General features: G+C 39.0%; 1 protein-coding gene across 12 annotated transcripts in view; it reads left to right on the top strand.

Annotated features, from left to right (window-relative positions):
- The window catches only part of NTNG1 (netrin G1), a 338,223-nt gene extending 328,008 nt beyond the window's left edge, over window positions 1–10,215 (top strand). For all 12 annotated transcript variants that reach the window (XM_060301827.1, XM_060301879.1, XM_060301855.1 and 9 more), the window contains one exon: window positions 6,003–10,215. In XM_060301827.1, coding sequence (XP_060157810.1) covers window positions 6,003–6,235 — 233 coding nt within the window. In that variant the 3' untranslated portion in view covers window positions 6,236–10,215. The remainder of the gene's footprint in view (window positions 1–6,002) is intronic.
- The last annotated feature ends 4,797 nt before the right edge of the window (window positions 10,216–15,012 follow it).

Below are 15,012 nucleotides of genomic sequence, written 5' to 3'. Positions count from 1 at the left end.
AAAATGTTCTTATTACAAAACCTTGTGTTGAAAGGAATTCTGAAGTTTAGTGCAAAAGAATGCCATGATTAAGTAGCTATGTTTTCTACATAGAGGAAGAGGAAATCAAAGCATATGCAACATATTTGCCTTTCCCAAGCTAGACCTTGATATTTTTGGTATTTTATGTATGAGCTGATTTGTATTTGGAGCTCTGCCAGAATGTGTTGGAACTCTAGAAGATGTGAAATTTAATGCTATCAACAAAGCCCTCCGCCCAGTGTGGTATGAAAACAGATCAGTTGGTCAATACAAATGAAAGTCTACTGAGGAGCTACAGAGGAGTTACTTATGTTGTCTTGGGGAGCGTAGAATGCATTTCACACTGTGCGGCACATTCACTGCATTTCTCCTGACTGTTCTCTTCTGTGTGAAGAGCAGTAATCTGTAAATTGGGAGACCTGGATGCTAGATCTAGAGCTACCCTTGTTTTCGGTTTCCTCGTCTAGAGCTTGTCTAGATAGTTTTTGAAGTTTCCTCAAGCTTTGATTTTACTACTTCTATCAGAGCAAGGTAGGATTAATTACATGACAAGGGTGATTTTGGTTCCTCTTTAATTGTAAGCAATACTAAGTGGTCTGTCTTAGACCATTTAGATCCCAGTCTTCTGATTTAACTCCCCCAGGAAGATAATCTGCTCTTAAATTTCAGCTTTGAGTACTACGTTCGTCTTAATTCCTATGGTTCTACACCTGAAAACTCACTCTCTCTGATCTAAAGTCACCAAGTCCTCTTCATTCTCCTTTCCCCAATATACATAAGGACAACTGCCTATCTTCTTTGCTGTGGCTGATACCCTGATCCAGACCTTCAACCTTTTATCACCAACATTAATTGAGGAGTAATTCTTTTTTGGCAGGGGAGGAGGCTGCCCTGTTTATTGCAGGATATTTAGTAGCATCTCTACCCACTAGATGCCAGTAGCATGCCCTCCCCCGAGGTGTGACAACCAAACATATCTCCAGACATTGGCAAATGGCCCCTGGAAGACAAAATTCATCTACTGTTGAAAACTACGACTTTAGACTGACAACCAAAGACCTCTATTAAATGTTAATTCCTCAAATTCCTCCAATCCTTTCTCTATTCTAAAATCCCTTCTGCCAGATTCTATCAAGAGCATGAAATGCTTATTTTGCGTATTTCCTTTATCCAGCTCAAAGTGCCCTTCCTCTCATACTCTTCCCGTCTATTTATTCCTAGATACAGCCAACCACAGCAGGAAGACTTCTATGATTAATTTTATAACTTCATTTCATCACTGCATTTTGTTGAGATCTTCTTTTCTCAGCATCATTCCTGGTCTTTCTTTCTCTGCCTATGGCTTAAATGCTGATGTTCTTCAGGGTTCTGGCTGCAGTCTTCATTTTGACTTAGTCTATATTCTAGCAGGATGAGGTCTTCTATTCCTTTCTCTTCAATTTTTGTAACAATGACCACCATCACCCCTGCTCCAAATCTGTATCTCCAAGATGAACTACCTCCTGAACTGTTAACTAGTTTTTCCAGCTAATAACAAGACCCCTGCAGAAGAGCCTATAGATCCTTCCAAATCAATAGGTCCAAAAAAAGTTTATTTTCTTTTCTGACCAAACATTTCCTCCAATCTTCTTTTCTTAATAAATTGCATTATGATGCATCCAAATGCCAAAAACAGGAACCTCAGACTCTCTCTTACCTATTTCAAATAACCTGTCTCCAAATCTGTTCCTTCTTCCTTCTCCCCATTGCTCTAACCCAGACCAAGCCTATTCTATTGAAGTATCTGGTCACCTTGCCTCCAGCCTGTCCTTTCTCAGGTCTAGCCTCACCTTTTCTCCCCCTTTAAATCACCACCCTGCCCATAGGTCTTTGACAGCTTCCCACTGCCTATTATCTAAACTCTGTAGAATGTTACATAGAACCTTCAGATCCAGGCCATGCCATTCATCATTCACCAACATTTTCCATGTGTCTCCCAGGCTCAGTCATCATTCACCAACATTTTCCATGTGTCTCCCAGGCTCCAGTGAGAAAACTGAACCCACACTATGTGTTTCAACGGAGAGAGAGAATTTACTAAGGGGAATGGTTAAACAGGTGCTTTAGAATTTAAACATGAGAAGAGGACACTGAAATAACACAGAGATAGTAACTGTGTAAGTAGGGAGCAGTTATCTCTCTTGGACTGAGGAATTACAGGAAAGATGATGGGGTTATTAGAAACTAACAGTTTGCGTATGGACACCAAGGGGGGAAAGCAGTGGGGGGGGGGTTGCCGTGGGGGGGTGGTGGGATGAATTGGGAGATTGGGATTGACATATATACACTAATATGTACAAAATAGGTAACTAATAAGAACCTGCTATATAATAAATAAATAAAATTTAAAAAGAAAAACAAAACAACCACCACAAAAGACCTCATGGATAATCCTCTCACTTCTATCTATAAGTGATTTATCAATAAATAACCACTGATTAATGATTAAAAAGAGAAAGAAACTAACAGTTTGGAGGAGAGACTCCACAGATGTGGGAGCTGTACCTCTTAGGAGGGGTAATGCTTGGCTGCTGCTATTACCTCTGAAATGCTAGGCAGGGGCCCCTTGGAGCTGGGGCTCAAACCTCTAGAGAAGGAATGCTGCCAGGTTGGTGTAGAAACCTCTAAGGGTGAGATTGAAACTGGTTCTGAAAAGGCTGAGCCCCAGAACCAACTGCTGCTTTTGGGATGTAGGGCCATTGGTGGGGCAATACTCTTAGGAAGAGCCATGAATCAGGAAAAGGGAAATCTCTGCTTCCTTCCTCCTACCTTCTCTGTTCCCTCTAGTGCGCCCTGTTGGCAGAAACCAGGAGACAGCTTGCAGGGTTTCAGCCTCAACAACAGAAGGAAAGGTGGATTTAGAGTTGAGAGACAAGTGGTTAATGACCAGCACAATGTATTTTCACGTCTTCTTGCCTTTACTGATACAGTTTCCCCACCCATAATGTTCTTTCTACCAATATCTGCCTGATGCATGTCATTGTTCAAATACAATCTCCTTTCTATAGTCTTCTCTAGTCTTCCCCCAAATAATTATTTATACCAGCATCTGAGTTCCCCTAACAGTTGGCAAATACTTCCTTTATAGTATTTTTTTAATATTGTATCATAATTACTTCTGTGTATGTTCATTTGTTTGTTTTCTGCAAAACTGTGAGCTCCTTTAGGGCAGGCAGAGTTACAACCATACAGTCTAGCAGGGCACCTGGCACACAACAGATGTTGATTGAGCTGGACGGAAATGATAAAAGCATTTTAATGAAATTAATATTAGATTATTTCTTGTATATATTTTATCTTCCCAACCAGATGTGAACCTTATAAGAGCAGAGATCATGCTTTCTATTTCTTTTATTTTTTTCATGGTGGTCAGTACAAGGTTTCATATGCTGAAGAAGAGCTCAGTGATATTTGTTAACCACCTAGTTTATTCATTAAGCACCACAAATTTGATTCAAAATGACATGAAGGTGGAGCATAAGTTTATGAATAGCAGGTAAGATTTGTAGTTAGGTTTAGATGTACTTCTAGCACATGATTCCAACAGAGAGATCGGTGCATATGGTAAAGTTCTGTATTTGTTGAATAGCACAATCAAGAGACCAAATGTAGTGTGTCTTAAAGTGAACTCTAAAGTAATTAAATATATTCCAGGTTTCATTTTTTCTGCTTATCTCTTACAGAAAACATATTACCCCAACTGATGTGATTATTAATCCTGGATTACATCTGGTCCTTGAATATTTATTAAATTTCTCACAGTCATCAACATCAAGTAGTAGATTATTTAAATGTAGGAAAGGTATTGAATTTTAACTTAATCACAAGCTTCTTGAAAAAAAGAAACCTCTGTTCAACAACTGATTTACATTCAGGTCCAAGAAGAAGAAAAATAGCTTTTTTTTTTTCTTAAGGGGAGTGATATTTAATTAACTATCGATTCCTTCTCAATTATTCAAGGCAAGCAGTTATCAATATTGATGGAAACAATACTTCCCTATGTGTAGTGCCCAAATGAAAGGAAATATCCCATTCAGCTATCTGCTGCCTGGAACAAGAAATGCTGAGAATCTTTAACTTTAAATGGAAACAGTTATTTGGATCTGTTTATTCCATGTTGCCCCAATTAAACAGATATTTCCTAAAGTGTAAGCAAAACAAAATCCTGAAAACCTATGTATGCTTTCCAAATGAACAACCACCAAAAAAAGAGGCTTTTTGTCAGTTTTGACCATGAATTTAACCACTCTACCCTCATACACTTTGCCTCAAAGCTACAGATCTTGACATTTTAAACCATGACTCATGAAATACTATAATTTGGGTCTAATATTCATGGTTTCTAAGCCACCCAATGAGAAGTAGCTTACATAATCATTAGAACCCCTGGAACACTACCTTGTATATCAATATTTTGAGCCTGAAGGATTTATAGGCCTTAATAGTCACTTCTAACATTTACAGATAGCAAATGTGGATACATTTGTTAATTATACCAATCCATTATGCAACTATATTAGAGGTCGCCAAGGAATTGTTGTGGAAGGTGGGAAAATAGGGCCCTGTTTAGGGCACTTTGTTATTAACCCTGTGAGCATCCACCACCATCTTTTTTCAGCTCATTTGCACACAGAGCATTAGCACGTTTGCATTTAAGAAGCTTCTTTTGAAGGTGACATACTATTGAACATAATTAATGGACAAGGCAATATTCTCTATTGAATTATTACTTGGGAGATGAGGGTTTTTTAAATACTTTACACTTGATAGTAATAGTATGTGTGTGTGTGTGTGTGTTTAATTCATGTGGTATCCCTGGGGAAATTTGACTATGACATTTTTAAAAAATGAAGAATGTTATAATTTATAAGAAGCTACTTTTTCTGCTCTGTGCCCTGCCCCCCCCCCACCCCTTCCAGAGTGGTTCTATATATTAAGTGCTTAAGCAGCATATGTTGCTGGCAAGTGTTCTTGGCTTTTTTGCTCTTTGGTGTTGTTTTAATTTCTCTGTGTTCTATTTATCATTCTGCTAAATCAGTGAAACCTTGATTATCTAAAATAATAGGAGACATTGAATTAATGAGGATAACTAGTTTTTTGAATGAATAAGAAATGATTAGAGATGCAAGTTACATGACAGGGACTGTGAATGAATTTTAGTATCTGAAATTGCTTGCTTGATTTATTCCAACTGATTCTGTAAATTGATGGACACAGTGAAATTTTGATAATCAGGGTTTCACCATTGCATTTATTATTATTCCTGGAAATCAAGGTAACCTTGGACTCTACTTGCTATATTTACAAGGCAATAAATATCCTAATAGGCTATTAGGGGCAGATGGGACTGCTCTTCCTCACATTCCTCCCATGAAAAGCTTTCTCTCTTCGGATCTGCCTGCTGCCTCACCGGGAGCATGCTGCCTGCCCCCTGCCCTGTGCTTGTCCGTGGGTTCCTCCTGCCTTCCTGCATGCAGCCCTGGAATCACCTGCAGGGAGAATGGCCCACCCCTTAGAGGTTCTCGGTCATTTTAGCAATACTGCTTTGCATTTTAATTCCATTCATCTGGCCTCAAAGTTCTGCATTCTTGTATCAGGCACTATCCTTGAAACACCCTGGAGGTCACAACAGGTCCCAGTTCCATGAAGAGAAGATACTGCCAAACCAGGAGTATCACATTGCTTTGTATTTGATAGCCTGAAATGGACAATGATAATATCCAAGATTGCAGCAAAAATCTATATGAAAAGAATTAATATGATCAAAACAAAGGCAGCAGACTACATTTGTTTGGAAATTGGAGTCACATGCTTAGTTTGCGGAGGGGAGGGGGGTGCACAAGATCGATAAGAGAGTTTTTTAAAGCTGAAAACATGATGTAGCAGATGAACTTAAATTGATTCTGCTTCTCCTCCCCGCGCCCCCCTCCCTCGTTCTGCAGCGAATGTCTGCGACAACGAGCTCCTGCACTGCCAGAACGGAGGGACGTGCCACAACAACGTGCGCTGCCTGTGCCCCGCCGCGTACACGGGCATCCTGTGCGAGAAGCTGCGGTGTGAGGAATCGGGCAGCTGCGGCTCCGACTCGGGCCAGGGCGCGCCCTCGCGCGGCTCCCCCGCGCTGCTGCTGCCGCTGGCCGCTCTGCTGGGGACAGCCGGCCCCCTGGCGATCTAGGCGGCGCATCCAGCCACCAGATGGGTCCGGCCGTGGGGAAGCAAACACAGCCCCAGCATTTGCTACTAACATAGGAAACCCACCCTCAGACCCCCCCACTCAAACACAGTGTACAAACTAAGAAGGCCCAACTGAACTAAGCCATATATAACAGCCGTGGACAGCACACCGGAGTCAAGACTGGTAATTTCTGACTCCAGAGGCGTTGGCAGCTGTTGATAGTATCCCTGCAAATCACATTGCCCGCTGCAGAGCTTATCGCCGATTGGAAAGGCTGTGACAGCCCCCCGAAAGGAACGACAGAAAAACAACAACAAATCAACCAACCTAAAAACATTGGCTACTCGCACGTGGTGTGCCCCACGCACCACCCGGCCCCGTGTGTGAACCAACCAAACTGAAGCATCCTTTGCTGGCAGTGCATTGTGGGTCTAAGGAAGTGTGTTACAAGCTGCCATATTGGCCTGCTTCAGTCCCTGAACCCCTTCCAACCTGTGCTTTGGTGAACGTTGCTCTGTAACCCTCGTTGGTTGAAAGATTTCTTTGTCTGGTGTTAGTAATGCACATGTGTAACAGCCCCCCTTCAAAAGCTCAAGCCAGTCGTACCCCGTATATCTTAGCAGCACTGGGTCCACCCAGTGCTAGCACACATCCACTGTCCAAGAGTGGCTGTAGGAAAAAAGAGAAAGTGTATCTATCCTTTTGTATTCAAATGAAGTTATTTTTCTTGAAATACTGTAATATGTAGATTTTTTGTATTCTTGCCAATTTGTGTTACCAGACAATCTGTTAATGTATCTAATTCAAATCAGCAAAGACTGACATTTTATTTTGTCCTCTTTCCTTCTGTTTTGTTTCATTGTGCAGAGATTTCTCTGTAAGGGCAACGAACTTGCTGGCATCAAAGAATATCAGTTTACATATATAACAAGTGTAATAAGATTCCACCAAAGGACATTCTAAGTGTTTTCTTGTTGCTTTAACACTGGAAGATTTAAAGAATAAAAATTCCCGCATAAACGATTTCAGGAATTTGTATTGCGATTTCTTAAGATGAAAGGAGCAGCCGCCAAGCAGATTCACACTCGCTTTACTGATTTCTGTGTGGACTGAATACACTCAGCTGATGAATTTAGTAACCAGAAAGGTGGATTGGTGTTCACTAGCTTGGACAACTTCTGCAAAATATGAGACTATTTCTACTTGGGAAAAATTATAACAGAAAAAAAAAAAATCTAAGTGATTGCCAAGATTATGCCAAAGCCTGTTGGCAGAGTACTAAGAGACTTTTATTTTTAAGTCATGCTATTTTCACAGATTGATGTGATCATGTGACTCTAGAGATGCTGATCTATGTATCTTTCCAATTACAGTGTTTACATGGAGTATCGTAAGAGGCAACCTGGGGAACCAGGAAAGTCGCAGGGAAATTGAGTGATTAGCAATTTGACTTTGAATATATTCAGACTAAGTATTTACAGAAATATCAAAATATACAGCAGCAAGTAGACATAACTGCTGTTCCTGAGAATAAAGTTTGTTTTAAGTACTGCCCAAGGTGTAATCAATTCTTGTTTCTGCCTTTTATTAGGCCAATTACTGTGCAAAACAGCAAGGCAGGGAGAGGAGGGGAGAAGCACTGCAAAGTTTCAAAGTGACTAAAACAGTGTGTATTCCATTCCCAGCACACTGTTGTCCTACAGGTTACAAATGTGTTAGCAGCAGCATCTTCTGGCATCAAAAACAATGAACAGCCCAAGCCAGAGTCTGAAGGACAGTGAAGTCTTACATGACTTGGTAGAGCAATAGCCTATGATGGTGGTAGGTCAGAAGCCCGCTTCCAGTCTGAATTCTTCACCCTCCTGCCACTCTTTGCTGAAATTGGGTGAGGGGGAGTCTTCTGATAAATATCCTCGGTAGAAACTAGACTAAGGAACAGCGTGTCTTATTGGTTTTGTTCCCAGAAAAACCAATTCAAAGAAGGCAATAAAAGGTAAACAGGTAACGCCTGTGCTGCCTGCCATCCCACGTCTAAGTCGATTGAATGTTTGTTATTCAAACCCACAGTCTCTTTTGATGTAAGAAATAAGAAAAGATAGAAATAAATTAGAGCTCTGGCTTAGTGCCGGCGTGGCCAACCAGAAACTGGAAATTTACATTAGAAGCATAAACAGCAAATTATATTTCAGGCTCACCAAAGACTACACGTGAAAATGCCGATAACATACAGTTTGAGATTACTTATAATGAGGTGGATTTCTAATATTAAAATTGGAGTTGTCTTATAGTTTATTAGCACAAACCAAAGGTAGACTGTGTTATTTCCAGCAATGATGCACTTTATCATTACCCACTCATGGCTTTGTCCCTATGCTCAGGAATCAGACTGCACATTTCAATACATGGTATTTGAAAGCTAATTCTAACATTTAATGAAGGCCTGATCTAAATCAATTCATCTGCCTTTTATCTTTATGAAGCTATAAGAATCTAAATTGATGAGGCATATCTGGCATTCAGTGTATTTAGATATAGTTTTCTGAATTTCCTAAAGTGATGTGACCTGCTTTTAATAAATTCACTTTTAGGTATATAACAAATGGAAATGAAATGTTCTTTTTAATCTGGATTCTCAAATTCTTCTAAAGGGTATATTACTTTGGTGAAACCCCAAATCAGTAGATTTTATTCATCTGCTGTTTTCTAGCATTCTTGCAAAGCTGGTTCCATCTACAATATTATGTCTAAGGACAGGATTGGGGTGAAAAGTGGATACTAAGTTGTTCACATATTTAAGGTCCTAAATCTTGCTTTGTCTCTACTTGGATTAGCCCTTAGGATTGGTTAATCTATCAACTTTACCACAAATACAATTTCTTCCATCAACACCTCTGATGAACATAAAACTTCAAAGAAATCTTTGTCCCAAGGTTCAGCTATATAGAAAGTGCTGGTATTTATAGGAACGTAATTAGACTGCCCTGTGATGATGTGGGATTGATTCATTTCTGAGCCTGTGCACAGGGTAGAGGGGGAACTTTAGTCCCAGAAAAGAGCAGCCCTTGCTTAGTGCGGCCCATTCTGACCCTCCTCCAATTTTGTCTCAGTAGCCAGGAACCTAGAATTCTGTCCTCCACCTACTTTTAGGGTGTATACGCCTCTTCTGAGGGTCCAAACTCCTGAAGGCAGGCAGCATAATGAGTGCATATCCTTGAGTGCACGAGGTGGCAAAGGGTGAATATGTATGGATAGATGAGTGACTTGGGCCTGGGAGTATATGCTGGGGAATTCACACGCGAGTGAGAAGAGGCTCCTTGCAGTGAAACCCAGAGCTCAGGGATAGAAAAGAAGGGGCTAAGGGGTGGGAGAGAGAGTAGGGCTGCCTCAGGGCCAGGGTCCAGTACAGAACTCTGAGCAGTCTAAAAGATTCTAAACCTATACCTGGGTTTCCGATTGTTATGAAGGTATTTGTGTTAAAACAGCAGAATGGAACATAGTGTTATTTAACACTATGTTAGCTTGATGTATAACTTTTAAATATTTAGACGTGTGGCCTATGGGCTTCCATTGGTACTTTTGTCCTGGCCCCTGCCTGGTGGGTCTGCCTGGAGATGAACACTGCATGAGGTGCCCTTGAGTCAAATGACTAAATGGGTCAAATCACTTACCCAGGTACAGGTTGGGAGAAGACATACCGGTCACAGTTCAACAATTCCTATAGTTAATGCTCCACTTCACTTTTTCTCCAACCTGTGGCCTTACTGAATATAAGAACGTTTGGAGGGACTGGGGGCAGCCGTGAGGAAACCCTGAAATCAGATCTTTTTTCCCATCATCTTCACTCTCCGCCATCAATAATCCAGTATTTTGGGGATGTAAGGACCCCATATTCTGAGATGGGATGCTCTGTGTTATACGGGAAATGGGTTGTTGCACTTCACCTGTTGTTAAATACTAAATAAAATACCTATTTAACAGTTTGTCTGCTCAGAGAGTTACACGGAATATGTGAGAACTTTGAACTACATGTTCTATATATTTGTTATGCATTGAATTCTATCTGTTTATGATCTGATGCAATTTAGAACTTCAGCTTCTGAACTAGAATTTCTTACCCACCATTTTGATTCCCAGTCTTTACCAAGAAAGATGACAATGGTGACAGCAACTAAGCTGCATCTTAGAACAATCTGAATAACTAGGTAAAACTCTAGGATTTTTTTTTTTTTTTTTTTAGAAAATCTAATTGGGCACCCTTAATGGCATATAGGAATGAAAAACACAGATAAGGAACATCCCTAGAGTGTGGATCCAAATATGTGGTTGTGAAAATTTCTTTCTTTGCCTCAGGAAATCAGGACTAGATTTTATTCAATTTTCTTTCCAAGAAATATCAAATGTCCACTTGGTATAAATATTCTGACAGTTCTGACCATTTCCATATGGAAGAATTTTTTACTTTTAACTATGTTTTCCCTTTTTTTACACTACAAGTAGTTTTTTCCTTTAGTTACCTAAAACAGTTGCCAATAAATTCTCAGCATAAACTGCACATAAACATAATGTCAGAAAGAGTTAAGAATGCCAGTTATCATATTTTGAAGTTTCACCAACAATCTTGGGAACATGGAGAATTTTTATTCTTTACAACACCTGGTAAGGTGTGACTCACATATTATCATCTTCATTTTGCATCTGAAGAATCAAATAACTAAGAAACAGACATATCCCTTGTATAAATCATGTTATTGCATTTAACTAGAAAAGAGAAAATAACATCTGGGAAAACTTTATATTAATATTGAAAAATGCAGTTATTTGAGATCTATTATGGCAGAAAAATTCTACCCCTAATACATTTTTAGAGTAGGTCCTGGAATATGTCTACCAAGAAGACTTAAATGATTTTAGGGGGTGTTGTTTAGATTAATACAGTTGAGCATTTAACTATTGCTGGAATCCCCTCTCTGCCTTTTCCCATCACCCAAGAGCTCTTTTTAATTGACGATTGAATTAAAATGGAGTAGTAACATTTAAAATTATGTGATGTTTTTATTAACCTGAAATGATAGCTGGTAAAATGGGCCATTATTCTGCAAGACCTAATTATGTTAACACTAAAGATTTAGCTAGGCTGGCTGGAGCAAACTGCCGCGAACTGGAAGTAAAAAATCGTATCATTTTCTTAACCTAGTCTCATTTTTTTCAGAGGTGTCGCTTTTAACTATTATTTAATTAGTGAACTATGAAATCTATGGGAAAAAGGACCTGACTGGAAGAGAGAAAAATAATAATTACTACCCCTCCTACATCTGTCTGAATAGACGCCAAAATTCCTGTGTGGCGAGAATGTGTCATTATGTTAAAGACACAGTGTACCATGGTGTGTATCCTCTAGCCACCCTGCCCTGAGAGTACCACATTACAGCTTTGCTCGTACCGGGGGAAGTCATTCAAATCTAATAAAAGAAAGAAAATGGCAGAAAATCACACACCGGAAGTCCTGTTAAGAATAGGTGATTCTTTTTGACCCAGACAGGAAAGAACACAATGTCATCTTTGTTTACTTGTATTTTGCTCTGAAGGAGGGGTCACTCCTGTAGGGGTATGATTTTCCCTCTACCCATGTGAAACATGGCAAGAAAACATTCTCCAAGGAAATAGCATTTTGCTATTTACCAGTCGTGCCTACCCCATGAAGCCCTTAGTAATCGTTTTGGCTTTCATGGTGTGATAAACACCTAAAGGCAAGAGATTAGTGGCATCACTCTTCGTCTCTTTTTCTCTCCCTTTGGAAAAAAAAAAAAAAAAAGGGTCCAAATATAGAATGATGCCATTTGCAAGAATCCTTCAGTTAGTTGATGCGTAATTATGAAGACTCCAGCTAAATATTTAGTTTATTAAATTAATAGTGTGGCAAGTATTGGAGCAGCTTTACAACCACTTAAACTTGTGTTTACATCCTGTGTGATTACAATTCATAATTGGGAAAGTAGTCAAAACTAAATGCATTCTGATCAATGGTTCCCATTCTGCAAATAGACCCAACACAACACGTTGCAGTGAGTGACTTAAAAGCGGGACTTCTGTGTCTAGAGTTCCAACTAGACTTGGGAAAGACAATGGAGGGATTCCAGCACTGAAGTGCTTTAACTTAGGTGTAAGATTTTCTGTATAAGTGATTTTTTTTTCTGGGCAGAGGGTCTATTATACTCTCTTTCTCTTTTTTAATTTGTAAAAGGCCTGAAAATATAAGGATAACTGCACTAAAACCTCAGGTTAAGATTTACCCTAACTATGGAAGTTTTTTTTTTTTTTAAATAATAAACTGTTGAAAGGGGATGAGTGAAAATAACACGTTGGTACTTGAAAGCACGTATTTTCCAGCAATTGGCTCTTTTTTCATCTCTTACTGACCTTATCTCTCCTGAGCTGCTAAGGGCATCTATATTCTCTTTTGTAGATATATATTTTAACATGTTCGTGTTTGTTCTGGAAGCCACGTGAAGTAAAAGTGAAAATAACCTAGGTCAGGAGTGTAGTGTGAGTGGCAAATGATGAAAATGTCTCGGCAACTCTGCTATATTTCTCATGGCAGCATGTAGTATCAATGGACACTCACTTCCTCTGGGTCCCTGGGTCAACCTTCCTTTAAACTTTGAAGAATATTTGTTCCAATAAAGAGTCCCAAATTAAGCTCTTGGGAGAATCTGAATAATATAAATATCTGCATTAATATGTTGATAATAAAAGCCTCATACCTCATAATCAGTTCCAATTAAATGGTAACTAAATCCTGGCAATTGGATATATAACATTTTTCATTCAATCTGAATATGTACATATTTCTATGTAAATTCTCACTTTAATGCACACAACATATTTTCATTTACAATCACATACCTGTACTATTAAGTGTGGGCTACCTCTAATCAAAGGCAGATATCACTAGGTTGATTTGAGACTTGTCTATTCGAAGATGTTGCCACTGAGACTTAAATCCCTCTGCATTAGTCAGTTTCTGTCACCTGAAATATGAACACACTCTGAAAAAGTCAGAAATAATGTGGGTTCTGATGCCGTTCTCAGGGTTGTGAGAAACACAACCACTCTGACTTCTCTGTTGCAGACATTTTACTAGAAAGGGCTCAAACTTGTACACACTTGTACATTTAAAAAAAAATAAAATATGTGTGACACTGGAACACACTCAGGTTGAATGGCACAAACTTATTTTCCTTTTGGCTGGTTTGTTTCATTTTTATGGTGACTCTCGCTACAAGCATCAGATCAGGAGCAAAGGTCTTTCTAATTGTCTGTATGGTTCCCTGAGTTGTGAGCACTATTCTCTCTGTTCTGTTTGGGGGCCCTGATTTACATTCCCACCCTGTGCCCTAGACCTGTGCTATCCAAATCGGGAGCTACTAGGCACCTATGGCTTTTGAGCACTTGAATGTGGTTAGTCCAAACTAACATGTCCTGTGAATATAAGATACTCACCGGATTTCAAAGAGTACAAAACAAATGAGAAAAGAATGTGAATTATCTCTTTAATCATTTTCCTATTGATTACATGTTGGAATGATAATATTTTGGACACACTGTGTTAAATAAAATATATTATTAGAATTGATTTTAACTGTTTCTTTTTCCTTTCTAACGTGGCTACCAGAGACACTTTAATCACATAAATGGCTCACATTATATTTTTATTGGACAGCTCTGCTCCAACCACCTAATTTTCCCATCTCTAAAATAGGGCTAATAGTATTCATTCTCCAGAGTTAATGTGAAAATCCAAGTGAGCTAATGAACGTGAAATTATTGGCAAATTGTAAAGTGTAGGAAGTGTCTAAGAGTGTTGATGACCATGATGGTGATAATCATGATATTTTCAAGCTGTAGTTCCACCTTTCTAGATTTCTCTGGAAATTTTCAGCCAGAGGTCTCACCAAAACTTTCTCTAAAAGTGCTCCAGGGCAATGAATGCAAGGTTTTAAAAGTTTTGAATGTGACATATGACCTGAACAAGAAGCTTACATTTGTAACAATATCAACAAAGAGAATACTAATGGTAGTAAAAAATCATAGTAATAGCAACCACACAGCTAATCTTTGATGAAAGCCTTGAGCCAGGAACTGTGTTAAGTATTTTTACCATCTTTATTCTAAATAATGCACTGCGTTTCTGTTAGTGCCGTTTACGAGCATATTGCTGACTCATTTTCTTTCTGCACACTTAATTGTTTCTAAGTTCTGTATGTAGACAATGAATGAAAGGTGGCAAAATGTGACTTAGCAACAGCAACTCAGGGGACAAAGGCAAAATGTGAGTCGACAATATGTGCATACACTTGCATAACAGTTCTAGCATCGTAATGTGCACGGTGTTAGGATTTCTATATAGGCATTCTTCATTTTACTGCACTTCACTCTATTGCTCTTTGCAGATAGTGAATTTTTTACAAACTGGAGGTTTATGGCAACCCTGAGTCAAGCAAGTCCATCAATGCTGTTTTTCCAACAGCGTTTGCTCACTTCGTGTCTCTGTATCCAGTGTCGGTAATTCTTGAAATATTTCACATTTTTTCATTATGATTATATGTGTTATGGTGATCTGTGATCAGTGATCTTTGATGTTACTATTTCAGAAAAATTACAACTCACAGAAGGCTCAGATGATCGTTAGTGTATTTTAGCAATAAAATATTTTTAATTAAGGTATGTACATTGTTTTTTTAGACGTAATGCTATTGCACACTTAATAGACTACAGTG

This window comes from Globicephala melas, chromosome 1 (assembly GCF_963455315.2).
Source record: "Globicephala melas chromosome 1, mGloMel1.2, whole genome shotgun sequence".
In the NCBI taxonomy this organism is placed as follows: domain Eukaryota; kingdom Metazoa; phylum Chordata; class Mammalia; order Artiodactyla; family Delphinidae; genus Globicephala; species Globicephala melas.
Note: the sequence above shows the minus strand (reverse complement) of the source record. Positions and strands in the feature narration are given on the sequence as shown.